The sequence below is a fragment of the Calonectris borealis genome, chromosome 7 (genome assembly GCF_964195595.1).
Source record: "Calonectris borealis chromosome 7, bCalBor7.hap1.2, whole genome shotgun sequence".
Lineage (NCBI taxonomy): Eukaryota > Metazoa > Chordata > Aves > Procellariiformes > Procellariidae > Calonectris > Calonectris borealis.
This window is the reverse complement of record NC_134318.1, coordinates 15,508,054-15,528,130: the sequence shown is the minus strand read 5'-3', so window position 1 is coordinate 15,528,130 and position 20,077 is coordinate 15,508,054. Positions and strand designations below refer to the sequence as shown.

The 20,077-nt window shown below is 38.4% G+C and overlaps 1 protein-coding gene across 1 annotated transcript in view; it reads right to left on the bottom strand.

Annotated features, from left to right (window-relative positions):
- Nucleotides 1-1,709: 1,709 nt before the first annotated feature.
- Nucleotides 1,710-20,077, bottom strand: part of LOC142084529 (rap1 GTPase-GDP dissociation stimulator 1-like) — a 41,990-nt gene continuing 23,622 nt past the window's right edge. Inside the window, 9 exon segments of the mRNA XM_075155378.1 lie at nt 1,710-1,843; nt 3,114-3,242; nt 4,313-4,439; nt 5,359-5,498; nt 9,773-9,898; nt 13,097-13,231; nt 17,267-17,410; nt 18,056-18,181; nt 19,334-19,462. Of these exon segments, the coding sequence (XP_075011479.1) occupies nt 1,710-1,843; nt 3,114-3,242; nt 4,313-4,439; nt 5,359-5,498; nt 9,773-9,898; nt 13,097-13,231; nt 17,267-17,410; nt 18,056-18,181; nt 19,334-19,462 (1,190 nt within the window).

The following is a 20,077-nucleotide window of genomic DNA, read 5'->3' as shown; positions in this document are numbered from 1 at the left end:
AATATCTGGAATTAGATACTCTAGAATGTTAAGGCTGGATCATTTCTGGTAAGAATGACTTAACTAGAATGTGGCTATTTGATGTGTATATATAGAACTTGTAATAGATCCTGATATATCTCATACTAATGCCTGGTTTAGGCACAACCCCAGATCTTATTCTGAAGTTGAGATTGTCTGAAGCGATTTCTCATTTTGACATTGGAAATGTAAATGATGGCCATATCACTGTGTGCTTTAAGCTAAAGGAAACTGCATGTGGTTCAGCCCTTGTTTTTCTTTTCTCCTACTATGTGGTCAAAACCCGCTTGTGTGTTACTCACCAAGTGACTTGTCTGGCGTGGCTTTATGAAATTCCCTTTCTCAAGAGTACTCCTGAAAGTGATATTTGGTGCATATTTTTGCAAGTGGGAAAGCTTTTGCAGGAACAAAGTTGTAATGTTTGTTCGCAGACATAAGCCGGTTATACCCAAATTGTTATATCCAAAGGCAACAGGAGGCCTTGTTGACTTTTAAATATTCCCTGCTTTATGACAATTCTTTAAAGGTCAGTACTTTTCTGTTTTTTTTCCTCAGTAACTTTTACTGCTGGCTAAAAAAAGTCACTGTTCTGTAGCTCTTCAGTATCTACTACTACAGGGTTTTGAATTTGATCTCCTAGGTCTTGGCAGTGTGACTCTGCAACATACTTGCAACTGCTTCAAAAAGTTCCCATAAGAACGAGTTGTGCAATAGATCCTGTTCTTACCGGTTTTATCAATTGACCATTTTTAAATAAGAAAGGTTTCTGTAGAAATGTTCAGAGACGTTTGTTTTACTACAATTTTTCATGATCTAAAGTTAAACCCAGGTTCTCTTACTGGAGATAATGAAATGCCAGCTGCCTCCAAATCTTCACACATGCCCACTTTTAATTTCTAACTAGCTTTAATTTGTATCTTGTCCAAGCACTATATGGACGTTTCCTGCAGTTTCTTGTAAACTTTGCTTCTACTGAGTCTCATTCCAGGTTACATAGCTGCAACTCTGAAATTAGGACAATATCGTGACCTCAGAGACTTAGGAATATAACTTCTGACAATAACAGGTAAAAACTCAGATGAGCTTTAAAATTGGAAATTGATGGGTTAAAGGTACAGTTTTGAGGTGGTTTTAACATGTTCAGTTAACACTGGGCTTACAGGTTGATTCACAATGTGCAGAGGTTGAATTGGTGCCAGTTAGCCCTTTGCATTGTTTAAGCTACAGCTCTCATCTAATCTAAAACCCCATTGTTTCAGGTTGCATGATATAAGCTTGAGATTTTTTGTAATGATTTTAAAGTCCGATTGATATGAGAAAAAGTTGCAAGTGATACCCTGATTTGACAAAACCAAGCGGTTTAAAAATGTATTTCGGAAGTGGTAATTGCCTGATGCTTCTCATGTGATGTTTTCTAAGACAACTTGCTTGTCATGCCTTATTCCTACTGCTGTATATTAGTAGCTCAGTGAAGAGCAGCAGTGATGCAAGTATCTGTAGGCCAAATAGATGAGCAAATGAGAGTGGTTTTTTGGTATGTACAGCTTTAAAAGCAGGAGCTGTACCTGGGATTTAGTAGTGTTGGTTATGCGGCAGCATGACAAATGCAAGGTAGGGTTGGCAAAGCTTGGCGTTTTATTGCATTTGCCTCAGCAGCAGTGCAGGGTTGCTAAGGGGAAGAAGGGAGGCTAGTGGGGTGTCTCTCCTCTCAAAACCTGTAATGTTGTGACGGCTTCCTTCACCACATTTGCATTGCTGTGACTGCAGAGTTGTTCGAGGGTTTCTTTAATCTTGTCCTCTTCTATTTCTTGTCTCAGATCACCTGAATGGGAGATGAAATGCTGACTTTTAGTGATGTGCCGTGGCATAGTGGCTCCCAACAATTGTTCTAAGATAAAAGTTTGGAGTACTTGCTGTTTAAAATAAGCTGCTTTAATTTAAATAAATTTCTTTCAATAGATACCCTTTCACCCATCGAAAGTATTGAACAGGTTAAGATTTTTTTCTCCTGTTTGACTTCCAAGAACTGATTGAACAGAAGAAAAGCACTTTGAAAATGTAATGCAGGACAAGTTCCAGCATTTTTTTTGCCTGTACGTGTTTTGTTAGCCTTTCATATTAGTAAGACTCAACTCTTAATGTTACAGTTAGTCTATAAAGTGCGAAGTATATACACCTCTGGAAAAAAGTCTTACAGATCACATCTGTTGTGTCAATACTCTGTAGTAGCACTGAAGGATGCAAATGCTTATCCCTATTCCAGTATCTGTGTGGCTACAGGGGAAAAATAGAGTATACTGCAAAATCCAGCTTGTCTGTCAATATAGGGTGGCTCCAGGATTTGAAAGGCGCAGCTCCCCTTGTGGCAGATCCTTGCCTGAGCACAGTCGTTATTTTCAATTTACATGATTTATGTATTAAGATGTGAGAAACTGGCATGAGATCTTTGGACTCCTGGTTTCAAGATAGTTGTTTTCAGTTAGTGCCACACATTCAGGATGAGTCTGATCTTGCTTGAAGCATTTTAAGTCTTCCCTAACCATGGAGTGAGAGAAACTGAAATCATATCCTTCATATGTTTTACTAAAAGTTGCTGTGCAAAGGCAGCATTCCTAAAATTGCTATTTTATCTCAGTTTCTGGTTTGCTTACAGCATAGGCAGAACACATGTATGCCTGCCTGTGGAAGATGATACAGACTCAATTTCTTTGAACGCAAAAATGCTGTGGTACATACAGGACCTGGGACTGCCAGACATTTGTGCATGGTGAATTTGGACAAAGATGGCTTTATTCCAAGGCTCTAATTTTGCTATTTCAGGACTTGATTATGCCGCTGACTCACTGGAATAAAGCCTTTCTTTTTTTTATTCAACTGATGGTTTAATCAATTTTTCATAAAGAAAGAAGCTACTTGACTGGGATTTTTGGTGAAGAACCAAAAATTCTTTTGGTAAAGAATGAACCTCTTTCATATCCTTTACTACTCACTGACTGCAACATTGCAAGCAGCACATTTCAGTAACAGAAAACACTAATGTTTTCATCACAGATATCCATCCTTTCATCACAGACAACTTAAAATGAAGATACCTGAATTAAGAAGACTGCACAAAAGACCCATTGAATTATATTTCACCTCAGGACTTGTATTATCATCTTGTAGAAGTTTGTGTAAGCTTTGAACTAGCTGTGATTCCTTAAAAGATTCTTCAAGAGTTTCTGAAAAATAAGTAAACAAATACCTGAGCTGTTGCCTGAAAAGAAGCTAGAAAGTGAACACGCTTGCTTTTTAAAAATAAAATCCCTGGCTGGCTTCATTTCAAATTGACTATACAGGGATGTCTTGGGCATCTGTTTTCTGTACTGGAGAATTTCTATATTTTCTGTACAATGTTTCTTCACTGGCCTCATTCTGGAAGACAGAACCTGTATGCTGTAGATCATATAAAATAACCTCATAATAGATTAAAATTTGCAATAATCAGTGCTAGAAATGTTGATTTACATTCATTGCCCAATTGAGTTGGAGAGCCTTAATTGGTGGACCATGCAATAAAATGGGCTCTTTACTGTCTTGCTTGTTGGTATAGGGAATTCCAAATTTCAAGCTGACTATTTCTTTTCAATTCATCTTTTGATATATGTAGATTTCTGTGGTCACTGTCTTTATTGTAATAAATTGAGACCCATTTTCAAATGTAATCAGTCACACAGGAAAAATCTGAAAAAAAAATTATACTCAATCTCTCTGAAAATTAGCTCAGTAAAAGTAGTTAGAACTTTTATAGTTTTCTCATTTGTTTCATTTGCAGCTTCTACAAGGCCCTTTTGTCTATGCTTCTGCTTTATTCTCTCCTGCATTCAAATGTCTGTCTTCTGAAGATTATTTCCTCCGTTTATAGTCTTCATTGACCATTCAAGTCCATAATTTGTTCTTAATTTTGTCTTCATTTAGATTTTCTCATCTTTTTCTCTGGTCTTCATCACCTTTACTTTTATTCTGTTTTTTTTGTGTAGGTTTCTAGCATCATACCATGCTACTCAACAGATTGTGCCTGTCCACACAACCTGATCATTTGACTCTACCCTAAACAAAAATCTTCAGGCAATCCCTGAGCCTGTTGCTTTTGTGATATTCTGGATGGCTGGCCTCCTTTATTTCATGCTGAAGAGCTAAATCTAGTCCAGAAACATGCTTTTTCTTACTTTTTGTGTAGAATTAACAGCATAACAATGTTTCTTAATAATTGAGCATCTTGCACAGATAAATGCTTTTAGGAGAAAAATACCTAAATCGATTGCAGATGCTATTGCCAAGGCATTCAGAGCCTCATTCTGCATGGCAGCATGTTCGCTTGTTGTCATGGAAACCAGATGCTTCACTCCTTGTGCCTCCTGGATGGCCTTGACCACTTCCTGTTAAAGCAAAGGTAAAGTATCACAGGTGGAAATCTGACTTAGAATAAAGTAGAATGAAGTGAGAAATGAGATTGCACTCTTCAGCCTCTGAATAAATGGAAATTATTTGCCTGCTGCAATGCAAACTGTTGATATTTGAAGACTAGAGAACATTTCTTTTGGCACTGATCATACATGTCTGCTTAGTGCTGGATTAATTTACTTGGAATATCAATACTTACAATTATGTATATGCATATCTATAAGATAAAAATAGATATATTTTGTCTCTAGAGTTTTAGTTTAACCTTATTCCAATTTTTGATTTCAAGCCTTCAAACTAGCAAAGATTAGTTTTACTTTATCGAAGCTTGTGCAGATAGTATCTACTTTTTTTATCTACTTTTTTTTATCACTACCTCAAAGTAAAGCATGGTTGGGATGCCTGTATATAATAGCATGATTTACAAGAAACAGAAGCCTGTTCTAATATGCCAGCAGATACAGATCACGCCAGATTCATCCATCACTAGGTAGATAAGTGGGCTCTTTGGAGCTCCTGGAGGGCTGATGTTCAGGACAGGTCTGGGTTATCTTTGCCATTTTAATTTGAAATTTGAAACTAATATGGAAACAGCAAAGCTTTACCTACTTACCATTTGTCAAGCCTTAAGCAGGATAAAAGTTGACAAGTGACAGTAAGTAACCATGTTGCTTGTTTCTGTGCAGCATCTGTGGCTATGGAGGGCACTGCTTTTCTGCTCGCCTCCCCCTTATTCGTATTGAGGCAGACTGGAGGGGTTTTTACGGTGAACTTTCATGTTTTTAATGATAAAGCTGTATGTGCTGTTTAACACTTAACCCCTAGCTACATTGACAAGCTTTAAAAATACTTGAGAAGGCTAAAGTAGAAACATCAGACCAATAGCTCTCGTACTTGGGATCTGTTGTGACGCATGATCGATGCTAGCAGCCGATTTGCTTCTCCACGAACACCGGTGTGGTCGTTAGCATTGCACCACTGCACAAGTCTGTTCAGCAGCATGGGGTCTTGGCCCAAGATTTCAGCTGCATCAGCTGAAGAGAAAAGCATCATTAGGAGGCATTCAAAATCAGACTTCTCAGTCTTTCTGTCACAGAAATGTGAATGTAGAAGTAGCCAGGACCACAGGCCTGAGCTCAGTATCCTTTAAGAGCTGTAACTAAAGCATTAGGCTTTTAAGGTATCTTGGAAATCTTTACCTGAGGAATGCCAGTTGTGTTAGGGCAACTCTTGGAGGTAAAGAACAAAGTAAGCTGTTCTGATAGACCTATCCTTTTTAAGAGGCTGCTGAAGCAGGACTTAAAATGAGCAGCTTCATATCTTTGAAAGCAAATATTCTGTTGCTATACTGAAATCTTCATGAGGACTGTTCCTTTCCCGTTTGGTTTCTTGCACTTGCTCTTTGAGCCCTGCACAAATGTAATAATGGGCTCTTCAGAGTCTGTTCTTGCTGTTTCAGTGCTCTCAGTAATGGTGATAATTACTGTTGGTAGCATGTGGGAAGCCAAGTTAGTACAGAATTGCAGTATGTCTGTAATTGCATGTTTCAAGTCTTAAGAATGTTTGTTGAACTGTGTATTAGGCATCATCAAAACTTCCCCCAGAGTTTGGAGGAGCCTTTTAATTTGCCTTCCTTGTGTTTCAGGAACCCTATCTCAGGACTTGCTAGAAGTATTAATCTGTGTGGTTGACATTTGGAAAAAACCTCACTAGATAACTTTGCCTAAGAAGTGGAACTCTAAGGGTATGCTGTGGCTTAAGGGTTGTTGCCACTAAGGGAGACTACTCCCAAAGCTCTTAAAAGTTCAGCAGCAAAAGGAACTTTACTCATGCTCTCTCAATATTGCATCAGTCTAACACATGGTTGCAGTTTAATAATGCATCTTTAAAGTGCTGTGGATCAAAAGTGACTAACTGGTGGAAAGTCATTTCCTAAGCAAAGGAAAAATGCAGATATAATGGTGCTGAGGACTGTGAAATACTCTGTTTTAACCAAATATGTTAAGCAGGGGTTCAGCCCTGAGAACATCCTGGTAAATACTGCTTCAGTAATTTCAGTTAGTTGATTCTGTTCAATACTTAGACTTTGAAATTCTACATCTTGATTCAACTGGAATTTTCTTCTAAGTGAAGGGTACTAGGAGAAAGATAAGAAAGTAGTGACATGCATAACTTAAGCTGCCTTTTTGTAGGAATTGAGTGCTCACCCATTTGGCTTTGAGCACAAAAGAGCTGTTTTGTAAACTGCCAAACTGCTGTTTCCATGTGTTCCAGCTGATCGTGAACTGAGGATATAAATGCACAGCACTTCCAACTGGGCATCAGATGTAGCAACTGAGAGGCAAGAGTAGTCACAGGACAGATGCTCACTTTTGGTGTGGAATTGTTCTATTTGCAAAAATATACTGTGGTTATAAGACGTAATTCAAATTTAGGAGTCTCGTGTAGTTATGTAGTAATTAAGGGTTTTTCTGTTGACCTCATTTTGGTCATCTTGAGTCCTGTCCCCTGCCCGCTCCCCACCCTCGATGCTGGAGGACCAGAGCAGATGAGCATGAAATGTGCATTGTGTGCTCTGAAGAAGGAAAGATGTGTTAAAGGCCTTCATGGGAAGTGTACATTCCCTAAGAAGGGCTATAGAGGGTCTGTGAGCTTTTTCCAATCATTCTGCCTTTGTGGTCTTTTAAAATAGTTCCAGGCCTGAAAGAAGGTAACCAGGGAGATCCCTGCTCCTTTGGAAGCAAATTCAGAAAGGGAAAAATGTGGGGAAAAGTCTGCATGGTTTTAAGATACTGGGAAGTTTCTCTTGGAGCTTTGCTGAAGCAAAGACTTGAGGAAGAATCAACATCAACATTGGGAACAGAAGGGGTAGGTTTAACTGATAGAGGCATCACCCTGCTCCTGTTTCTTTACCTGTCCCTTTCTGTGTGTTGCATTTGATTTGAGATATTCTGGAAAGAGTCAAATAGAGTGTGTACCAGAAGGTCAGTGTCAACGAACCACATGATTACTCTAGATACTTTGCAGAAACTGTAAGTCAACCTATACTCTTTTTGTTTTGGGGCGGGAGATGAGGAAGGATGGACGCTTCCTTTTTATTTGTCCAGTACAACAAGGACAATCCACAGATCAAAATCCTACAGGGAATCTGGGAGCTTCTAACCTAGTTGAATGTGTGTGTTTTGAGATAAGTTACTTGTTGCACAACCACCTGCATATTATCTCCTGTAACAGAAAGGCTTTTGTTTCTAGGTCAGATGTTACATGTTAGTCTGACGAGATCATGGTAATCCAGTTTAGTACAGAAAGCTGAAAGAGGTAAGAGGGTGGTGAATGGAACCAGTCTAAGAGATTTGTTCAAAGGAGGCGTCTTGACCCAGTTTGACAGGGACTTTGTGATGTCTACCAGCAATAGAGCTCTTTCAGGTAAAACCCAATTAGTTATTCTTAACAGGATCAGGAGGCCCTTTTAACTTACAAACCCCCAAATTTGAATGAATTGTGTGTATGACTGAACTTTCAGTTGAGCTGAAAGTCCTTTGGCTGTTGAAGTGCACAAATTCTTCTGCTCCTCTGAAGCAAAACAGTGGAAAAACCAGGAGTTAATGTTAACATCTCTCTAGTGTAATGAAGCTGGTAGATCTGACTTTTCTATAGTTAAAGAAACCTACCTCTTCTAGTCTGTAGGCCTCAGCATGCCCAGTGATTGTCAGAGTAATGAATTTATACTAGATAATGCAATTAACTAATTTAGTGTGGACTTCTTAATAGATGTGTATTCATAAGAGTTGCAGGCTGAGTTAATTAAAGGCAATGTTAGCTCCTGGGTAAATTGAATAGAAAGTAATTAAAGGTGGGAGAATTGTGTGCTCATAGGCAAGAATGGGTAAACATTGAATAATCTTCTACATCTTTTTTTTCTACACTACACTTTGATATCTGTATTGTTTCAGATTCAGAAGTTGTACCATTTTGTGCTAAATTCCAACTTCATACTAGGGCTGGTAAATAGCATTGAGTTAAAAAAAAAAGATTATTTAGTGTTTCATAATTTAGATGTGTGTTATAATGATGTCTCAATTTTAAAGCTAAATGGTCTCCCCTGTCACAATTCAGATACAACTTTGGAGAAATGACCTTTTAATGACTTCCTTCAAAGCCTGAGAGGAAGAAGAGGCTAAGTTTCTGTATATCTTGCAATGTCCATTTCCTACCGTGGTGAAATAGAAGTGAAAGCAGCTTTTTACTGGACTGGAATCAGTGCAAATTAATGAGTGCTAGATCTAAATTTTATATCATTCATATTCATTTGAAAAAGGATGCAGGTAGCCGCCATATCAAAGCAGTGTCTGCAGTGGTGTAAATGAGTGCTGAATGGAATGTAGGAGAGACGTTTTTTCCCCTTCCATATAACTAATGAATTTGTGATTGTAATTGTTCTGTACCAGCTATCAGTTCCCATAGCAAAATGGTCATAACTTTTCTGATTCTGTTTTTGACCTATTTCTTATTCCTGCACATCAAGGTGGTCTGTACTGATTAGTGCTCTAGAGTAGCTGCTCTAGTGATATGAAAGAATTAGAACACTTATTAAAAAAAAACAAACCCCACAACACTTGGTTTTGTGTTATACTCAGGTAAGAAGCTAGATAAGTCTAAGGATAAATTAAAACATTGTAGTAGATCTGGCATTGTGCATGTTTCTCAAAATGCAACTATATGCAGAGTGAATATTGTTGCCTTTGCATACCCACCTCTGTAAAACTGAATGAAGTGCAAGTAGATAATCCAATACTTCAACATGGAAAGTAAATTCAACATTTGAGCCACACCAGCGAGGTAAACCTAGCAACATGTGTATAGAGATTCTGTGTGACTGGTAGAAACTCATTTCTTCTGCCTCTCTCCACCCCAGCTCCCTTTGATCTTTTTATATTCTCCTATATTCTCCAGTTCTTCTGTTGATTTGCTTCCCTGTGGTTTGGCACTGTAAATCCTTAGCCTGACATCTTTTCTACCATACTCATGCCTGGTGGAAAACATCTTCCTTTTAGGCCTTTGCCATTTCTCACTGACTACTGCAGATTCTTCCATTTGGTTTGTTTCTCATCTACCTCTGAGGCTGACCCAGTCAGTATGGAAGGCTTGCAGCCTCCGGCAATCATCTCTTTTGGAACCTCTCCAGATTGAGTGGAATTAGATTAGCAGGACACTTAGCCTGTAGTCTCCTTGCACATCCGTTGTCTTGCAGGGGGAGGAGAGGAGGGGGGTGTATAGTTGACATCAGTAAACATTAGCAATTCCTTACCTTGACCATCTGCTAACATCCGTAGTGTTCCAAGAAGTTTAAACTGCACAGGAGGCATTTCTGACCTTAGAAGTGCCTGAATCCGCTCTGCTACACCTTCCTCCAGCATCTGAACCTTGTTAACAACTAGAAAATGGAAAAAAAAGATGTTGATGTGAAGGTCAGTAACTACACAAGCATCTGAAAATACAGATATGATGTAACTTGTTCTGAATTTTATGCTCTGTTATACTCTTAGCAAAAGGTCCAACTTGTTAGAATGCTCAGGAATGAAGTCAGGACTGCCAGAATGTTTAGGCTTTTCTTTTGAGCTAAAAACTTCCTAGGAATTGCTGTTACGATATTTTAGTTACTTTTGATCTCAGGCCTGTCCGGAATGAGGTACATAAAAGAGGATAAACACAGCATTGTTGTTTCTCTTCCTTTTTCTAGTTGTAATAGATTATCCATCCACTTGCCCACTCAATGAGCAAGCCTTTCCTATGCTTAACTGAACTGGGTGACAGAAGTGATTTACATAGCCATACTTCTTGAGAATGAATTTTCTTTTTTGTATTCGAGCTCACTGATCCCTTGTTGTTCATGCCTTTGTTTCTGTGCTTTCCTCTCCTAATTCTTGCATCTTTGCTCCAGTCATTAGTGCGGTAATCCCTGGTAATAATCAGAAGCTTGTCTGGAAAGAGTCCTAATGCTGCTTGACTGTGCTATCAAAAGCTGCTTCCTCCAGAGCAATATTCTTCCCATCCTTTGCATGTCTTTTTTTTGAGGGGTGGGGGAATGACAGAACAGTGAAATTAAGGAGATATTCTATCCCTTCCTCCTTCTATTGGGCAAATTGAGAAGCAGACACTTAAGTAACTTGCTCTTAATGTCCTTGTTTTTCAGTGGCACAGGCTGACTCCATTCACTACAGCATAATGATTTTTTCAATTTTTTTTTATAAGCTCGTTTTCTTTTAAGATCACTACTTGAATTGAAGACTTCCTCTGTGCCCATTTGCAAGTGTTGGCTTATATTGAATTCACTTTTATTTTATTATTTATTTGGATTTGCACTCAGTCTTTTGTTTGTGGTTTTTTTTTTTCCACAGGTAGCAGATTATATTGTTGAAAGTGATAGAGTTTGTGTATTTCTGGAAGTAATGTGTTATTGTGAGGTAATGTCTTACAGCTTCCATATTCTGATATTTTTACGAATTGATGAGGAAAAGCACAGTGTAGGAATAGCATTTTAAGTGCTATGCATTGTGTACATACTTGGAAAGATCTAAAATGGTTTGTAATAGACTTGAACAGAACAGATAACCAAAATACCAAAATAGACTCTGTATTGATACGTTGATATTTTATAATTCAGAGTTGAGCCTTTTAAAGTACAGCTGCAAAGAACATTAAGATCCACTGATACTATGTGTAGCAGGCGGCGATATGGGGGTGAAGTTGTAGGTTGCAACTACATTTTTCTGGAGTTTTAGATCCCATAATCTTTGCAAGATCAGCTGCGTTCATTGCTTTGTTAAGGAACTCCCAAGAAATGCCTGGGCTTGGCATTGCAAAAAGTGGGCCTTGGTATTCATTGAGAAACGGGTTCTGTCGTGAGTTAGAATGTGATCATCTCTGCTTGTCAAGGGAAACTACATGAAAACTGCTATCTTTCAAATAAGATTAATTGGTATCTTTGCTGCTTGTAATCATTAAATCCTATTGTACGTATTGCAGGAGTGAAGTCAATGAGAACTAAGCATGGGACACCCCTAGGCTTATAGAAAAAAATCCACCTTTTTATTCTAATAAAGATAGTTACATTTTGCCTACTAAATTACTCTCCTAATTTCTGCTGGATGGCTCTCTGATTTTTCATGATTCTGTGATTATCTTCTAATAGCTCTATGGTAGGTTGTAACTGATGTAAGGTAGCTGGCATGCATGGTCGAAATACTGCATACTTTTATTAGCACTAAAAAGCAATTTGCACAGGCCTCTGCTGATGTGAATGGTGGTAGAAAATCTCTTCACAGAGAAATAAAATATACATAGAAGCAGTTGAGGGGCTTATGGTGTGAAATATGTTTATTAAAATACTGAATAGACAGACATGGTTGGCTCTTATGATCCAGAGTGTGTGATAATATTATAAGCCAAACTAAATAAATTACTTTTGAGCATACCGAAAATAAGTTGAAAGAAATAGGTGAAGTTCTGAAGAGAGCTATCTGCAAGAAGAAATGAGGGTATATCAGGCTTTAAAAGGAAGTAGTGGAGTCAAAGTAGCAACTAGTATATTCTGGGGCTCTCGCTTGTTCAAAGCAATGAAACCAAGCACGCTGGCTAGCTTACATGATAAAATTGGCAGACAACCTCAAGTTCTTTTATTTTCAGAAAATAGCATTGGTATCATGCTCTTCTCTGGAGTACTGTAGAGCAGTGCAAGGACTTCGTTGCAGGGTGCTGTGCTGTTAAGTCTCTAGCAAAATACTTTCGGCCTGAATTACTTTCACATGGAAGCAGTAAATTTGAGATGAGAAGCAGCGCAATTTTCTGATGAGTAGTAACAAAAGATCACAAGAGTAGAGTCATAGACTCATAGAATGGTTTGGGATGGAAGGGACCTTTAAAGGTCATCTAGTCCAACCCCCCTGCCATGAGCAGGGACATCTTCAACTAGATCAGGTTGCTCAGAGCCCCGTCCAACCTGACCTTGAATGTTTCCAGGGATGGGGCATCTACAGCTCTCTGGGCAACCTGTGCCAGTGTTTCACCACCCTCATTGTAAAAAAAATTTCTTCCTTATATCAAAAATTTCTTCCTTATATCTAGTCTAAATCTACCCTCTTTTAGTTTAAAACCATTACCTCTTGTCCTGTCGCAACAGGCCCTACTAAAAAGTCTGTCCCCATCTTTCTTATAAGCTCCCTTTAAGTATTGTAGTATTTAAGTGTGTTACAAAGACCAAATTTGCAATGAATATTGGCTTTATAGAAGCTACTAGCTCTGATGTGATAGCTCCATACCATACTCTGTATTTTAAGCTATAAACCCTGCTCTACATTTTTGTCTTGAACTGCTGTATGCTGTTAATATGAAACCATTTCAGCAGCTGGCAATGAGATCGCACTTTATTATATTTAGACTCTTCATGTAGATGAGAAGTCCTGATGAATTATTCAAATATATATGTCTCTGCAGGGGGGAAAAAAGGTCAATTGTCCCTCAAAATACAAGGGACTGGAATTGGTGACTTGGACAGAGCTGCACAGATCTCCACTAAATGACCCATCTTTACAAAGAATCACAGTAAGTCAATTGTCTTCAGGTGACTCTGTACCTGGTATAGCAAGGTTTCGAAGTGCACTGAATGCAGCATGTTGAACAGAGACATCCCCACTCTCTACGTGTTTCTCCAAAAGATCCAGAAGCTGATGTACGACTCCCAGCTGTACCATTCGTACACAGTTGCCATCTGAAGAAAGAGGCAAAACCAAGCAGGTGAGAGAGGTAACAAACACAATGATAGAAATTAATCACGCAAATTGAGAATTCAGGAAGTCTTTTCCTTGACTCTTTTCATGTCTTGGTAAGATTGAGGCTGTAGCTTTTGCATTGTTTTTTACAACCTTCAACTCTAGAGATAAGCGGGCATCAGCCACCTGTGAACTGATGCTGAGACACCCCCTAGTAAAGCTTAGCTTGAGAGAGCTTTCTAGGGACAGTCACTGTCAAATTCAAAACCATATGTTCTCCAGTCAATTTTTTCCTCAATACTGCTTTATTTTCCACTATATATGTGGTGGAATACTGGTGGCATTTTCCATTTCTCCACAGCATAGCTTTAATACTCCAATTTTGCTCTTCTACTGGTTTAAGAGACTATTGTGAGACCAGGGATCTTATCCAGCAATGGTGAGTCTGATTACTAGTTTTGTACTGCTGTTACTCCTTGTATTCAATCAAATAATTTGTCATTAACTAATCATCGAAAGAATCAGGCGTAGGTTTTTCTTACCTGTTTTGAGAAACCCACTTTCTGAAATAAGAAGTCTAATTGAGTTGCACTCAATGAAGCTAGGAAAATAAGAGTTGACCTAGAGAGTTCTGATCTGTTTAATGCTGGTGAAAGAGCAGATTTGTACATTCCAAAGAAGTAGCATTTTGCCCAGTACATGCTCTGCAATATTTTGTCAATGCATGTCTGTATGTCTCCCTCTGTCTTTGAGAACTTGCTCTGCAGAGGTGACAGCTGTTTTGTTATCAAAAGCTACTTAGCTTGATAGGAAATGAGAAAGTCGTCTCCTAAAGAGCAAAAGGAAACCCTGCATATTATGGTCTGCATCCTTCCTGAAGGAAGTATTTTGAAGATGCCTGCTTTGCAAATCTATTTCTGTATTTTATTTTATGCAGTTTATTATACCTCAGGAGGAGCATATTCCTGACACCAGTCAATATTTCCTTATTGCTGTGCTGTTACCATGTGAATGCTATTTGTTAAAAAGTGGCAAAACAGTGTGAACACTATATAGGAAGACCTCATCTTCACCTGGGGTAAACAATTATCCGTGGAACTATACAGACTTCATACAAATACAGAATCTGGCTGAAAGTAGCTTTAGGTGCTTCTCATGGTACTAACTGCATGCCTAAGATGTACAGACTTCTAATTTTTGTGTATAGCACTTAAAAATGGCTCTAGTAATTTTAACACCTTTGCTGGTTTGAATGTTATTTCCACCCCAAAGTAGTAGAAACTCCTGCATGTTGTCTTTTGAACCAATGCCTACTATTCCTTTAAAGTCTTAGCATTTCCGTTAGTAGCATATTTTTTTCCTTGTATTACTACTACATGTGTTAAATAAGAATTTGTCAAATGCTTATAAAATATAAATGGATATTTTCATAAGAGAACTGTCAGTCTGTGAAATAGTTTGAATTCTACTCATGCAAAAATCTTTTGATATCAATTTATGCATACATTCTCTAAAGATGATAGGGTTTGCTTGTGATTCTTCAAATGTTCTCTTGCCTGGTCCTAATCTTTGGAGATCAGAGTATATGAGGAAAATTGCCCAGTCCTCTTCAGGAGTAGATTCTCTAGGAACAGACCATCTCTTTTGGTCTGACAAAATTCTACAGGCCAGGTACTTTGATCTTCATATAGACTAACCTTAATTGAACTCAATTTCTCTCCTGCCCCTACTTTTCAAACCAAAGAATGGCAGAATGTTTTTTTCTCTTGTAGTAAAGTGTGAACAGGCAGAACCCATTAGTGGTTGCCTTGCTTTGATTGTCACAGAGCTCCAAATTGGTTCCCTCTCCTATGGATTTTTGCTAGGATAGCAGCAGAATCTTCAATTTAATGGCTCATAGTTAAAGTCTGATAGGAACAGCCACTTTCATAGCTGTAAAAGCTGTCTGTCATCTTTTCATTGCCTCAGAAGTCATTTGATGCCGAGATCAGATTTCCATAGGATTTTTTTTCTTAGATTAAAGGCTGTGCATACATCAGTGGCACATACTGAAAGGGATTATTCACTTTTTCCACATGAAACATCTAATGGAGTTGTGGGGGAGATGGAGGGAGAAGAGTTAGTGACAAAGTAAGACATTCAGCTGAATAAACTGAAGATAGCCAGTTTAAAGGCACCGAGGGCATTTCTGTGGCCTTTGTAGAACTGTGATGCACAATGGCTGATTCAGAGCAAGATATAAGACAAGGAAGAAAAGGAGTCTAGAAAGGATGGGGGGGGAGGTAGGAGATGTGTGTATGATAGCTTGCTTTTTAAAAAAAAACAGAGTGAGACTGACTAGCTAAACATTCAGACAGATGTGAGGGAATCTTTTATGATAATTAAGCACATATTAATGCAGAAAGTTGAGCAATGTTGAAAAAGCTCTTTTTTGTTAATTGAGTTTGAACCCAGTACAGTAGCTATCAGTGAGAAAGGACAGAAAACATGGTGGGGTATCTTCTGCTGACTGATTCAGCACAGCATGCTTTCCAGGAGTCTGTTTATAAGAGTCTCTCTGTGTTTCTCTCTGCATAGTATTAAGGCTCATTGCTTTCTGTAATAGGAAAGTGTGAAAGATAAAATGGCTTATCTTGAGATTTATTTTTTTCCCCCTAATGTGTCCAAGTAACCCTCCCTTCGTAAAAGTGACTTAAAACCTAAAACATCAATAACTGGGGTTTTTTTATATATTTCCAACAAATGTATTTGCTGTGAAACATTTCCAGAGTCTCCGCTCCAATAATGTGTGATTTAGGCAAAAAAAAAAGTGTGAAAGCTTGCATACCTGACCACCCCATTTTTCACAATCGTGTTCCTCAAACTACTTCAATATCATTAGCAACTATAACTTAAAGGTATGCAAGTCTCCAGTCTGCAGAAAAGCAAGAATGTTACTGTTTCAGAGCCAGGGAGCAATGAAATCTAGTAGTGTTGCTTTTCTCTCTACTCACAAACAGTGGCTTTCCATCTTTGAAGGGTAGAGAATAACCAATCTTACAATTTTTTGTAAAATTAGCAATAGCTGTTGATCCTGTCTCTGTGGCTGCATGTGTTTGGATGTGGTGCAAGTACCAACATTCTGGGAGATGATGCCATATCCCTTAGCAAAAAAACTTCTGCATGTACTTATCTGTGGCATGATAAATAGAGAGAACATCTCATGTCTGTTTATAATTAGCCCCGAAGCAAACTGTTCTGTCTGTCTTTGGGGAGATTTGAATCAATGATGACTTAAAGATTGTTGTTATAGTTAATAATTTAAGACCTTTAAACTGTTGGTTGCTGTGGGATTGGGGGTGGTGGGATGCCAGTTAAATGTCCAGTTCTTGATGTTTTCTTCTTTAATCTGTACTGCCCAAAATATAACATAGCAGGGCCACCTAAACTAAGTTGCTGTTAGGTCTTTAGCCTTTTTGTGTTCCTGAAATCAGCTTAAGGACTTAGTGAAAAATCTAGGTCAGCAATGTGTGTAGTCTGTTCCTAATAGATAGATGCAGAACTCGGATTACAAGAAAGTTATTAATTTCATTTGTTAATCCAAATGTTTGAAGTATGTACACAGATTTGGACTAGTGAATGAGTAGTTCAATACTATGTGAACTTAATTTGATTATTAGCTTTAAATTTAAAACTGGCTTTTAGGCTATAGAAGCAGGGTGTGAACTGACAACTGCAGGTACAGCTACAATGGCCTGAAGTTCTTGTGCTTGCGATTGTGTTCTGCACAAGAACAGTCACAGTGGTATTAATGACTTGAGGCAACATATGTATGTGCTTGAAGGGAAGCATGGCAATGTGAGCACTAGGCTCCTATAAAAAGTGAAAAAGTGTGGTGTCTGAGAAGAATTCCCCTGAGGATTTTGAAACAGGTTGCAGATGTGTCCCTGTTAAAGAAATGAAAGCAACAGAGCAGATGGCAACTCCTCTGCTAAGGGGACTTTTTAAATGTTGGTTTTTTTATGTATTGGGACTGTCAGTGTTCCCTTTTTTACCTCCAAGAAGCAGAGAGACAATGAGATCTGATGCAGCCTTCACAATGCATGTATCTTCAGCTTGTGAACTACCCTGGAGTCTCAGCAGGATCTCAGACAGCACCTCTTGCACGCCTGCCTCCACCAACTGCACTTTCAGAGCATCTGTAGAGATCACAGTACAAAAAGCTAAAAGCTTCTTAGGTCTTTGTTGAAGTGTTTCAAACTAGGAAGCTAAATCCTTGAACTTTAGCCAGTCTCTTTTCACGTGCAGTCACTTTTTTATTTTTGTTTATAACAGACATTTTGGTGCTAGGATGACACCAAGGCAAAATGAGCAAAGCTTCTGCACTGATCTTTGACATTTCTTGTATTGCCAGTCATGAGTTTTCATTTTTTTAAAATCCAGATTAGGTATCTAGGTATTTTTAGTGGATTCTTGTTGGTGCTTGTTACACCACTGCTTAGAATGGACATCTACTATATTTGGTTGTCATTTTTTTATAAAAAACCAATCTGTCTATTCTGCTTTCCTGTTACGTACCATGGAGAATATGAGTTTGAATCTGCTGTCTTATGGATCCACCAAAATAGTGGAATGCTATTCTCTCCGTCCTTTCTTTGTTGCCTCACCTATTAAGCTTCAAAGTCTTGCTCATGCTGGGATTTCATATGTTCTTGTGGCTTTTTTCCACTGAAGGGTTTGCTGGTTCCATTAGTAGGATCCCATGGCAAACTCAGAACGCAGAGCTTAAGCAAAGTACCAGTACCCTACCTCCCCTCGTTCCCCCAAGCTGAAAGGAGCCTTACCATTTTCTGCAAGTGCTTGCAGGACCTCAAAGACAATTTCTAACCTCTCATGGTTCTCTGCTCTTCTCAGTTGTTTCACCAGCTGTTCAGCAACTTTTGTCTTGCTTAGAGCTTCCTTGGCTGTCTCTGTGTATATGATAAAGTCAGGATTTTGAATGGTTCTTGATCTGATTAAATGTTAAAAGCATAGCTCCCTATAATCTGAAGTGATTAGATGCTACTTTGGTTTTGAATGCTTTTTCTGTTTTTATAGATGCTTCTGTCCCTTTGGGCAGCACTGAGACAGCAAAACTCTACTCCATCCCTTCTCCCCCCACTTCTTTCTTTAACACTATTTTTGTGCAATTCCTGTAGCTATGAGCCTTATAATAGCTGCCAAATTAATCCTGGCTTAATTCCACTGACTCTTATAAATCCATCTGTATTATGATTATTTAATATATCAAATTGGCACATGCCAGTTTGCTGTAGTAGTATGTTTTCTGCCTAGATGGTATGGTTCTAGTCTTGCTGGGATCCTAAACATCTACAAGATGTATGTTAACAAAGATCAAATTTTTTTACAGCTTGCAACTGTCTGACATAGAACACATTTGAATGGAATATGGTATTAAGTAATATAAGAGATCTATAAAGGACAGACCTCACTAGAGGATGATGTGACAGTGTGATACCATATCCCCTTCCCTGCCTCTCCCCCTAAATGCAGGAAAGAGTAGATCAAATTGTAGTCAGACTATATACAAAGTGTGGTAATATTTTTCTGCTTGATCTTTTTCTTCCATCAGTACTTACAAGTTGTGTAATGTAGGGCAGATGTATTTTAAATCAGTGGAGATGCCTTTGGTTTGAAAATTGTGTAAATGAAAAGGGAAGCTGTTTCATTAAGGTATATACACTTAATTATTAGAAATAGATTTTTAATAAATGAGTATTTAATGTACCATATCTGAAGTAGCTGAAACTGTCAATTTACCACATGAAGTTATGCCCTCTATACTTTTTTCTGGGTCAAAAGCTGTCTATTAAATCTTAATTGTTTTAATATTTTGCTGGTACTCCAGGAAAGAGTAGTTACTTCTCCAATACAGATACTGTGGCCAGTCCCTGATTAGGTGTCAGTAGTGTTTAAAAAACAAAACCCAAAACAAACAAAAAAACCAAACAACCCACCCCCTCAAATAACCCACAAACCTGTGGGTGTTCTACATGTACATGGAAAGGCAGTGACAATGTGAAGACGATGTTTTGCTCCAAGATACAAAAACATTTACTTACCAAGATCTGCAAGATTGCATAAGGCCAATAGATCAACATGGACAAGCGGTTCACTCTCTGCATAATCGGTTAATATTCGGACAAGTGATGTGATTACTCCTACCTTCACCAGCTCTTCCTGAAGATCCCCTGATAATAGTAAACATAGAAGTTAAAGGTCATTAAATAGGGACCAATTAAATCGATAAAAAGGGTCAACTGAGATGCTTTACAGAAAGATAATCTGGTTCTTTCTCACACTGTTAAAATTTGTACAGCTTTTGTGCTGTGGGTTCAGGCTAATGTGTGTGTTTGGGAAATGCAGGTGCAGGACAGAGTTTTGCTAAACCTCCTGGTTCTACTTTGACTTGAGGAATTAAGCCACTGTAAAAATATGTACGGGCAATTGCATGAGCATCTCTACTACTAGTGCAGCTTCTAAAGCGAGTTCTGATGGACTGTATCGCTTGGTATGTATCTGAAAATTGAGTGAGGAACTGACAGTTGGCTTATTTCTCTCAGGGAATAGGAATCTCAGGCCTTATTATCCTATGGCTTCTTTTGTTCTGAAGGGCAGGGAGATGGAGGGGACTGGAAACCCAAGATAAAGCATAGTCTAGTGACGACTCTGCTTTCAGGGATCAGCAGTGTTCTGACTCATATAACAAATGTCCATATACCTGCTTTTTGCATGTTAAAATAATGATTCTTTTTTGTTTCTTAAAAAAAAGCCCTCTTTGTAAAACAAGACACTTTACCAATACC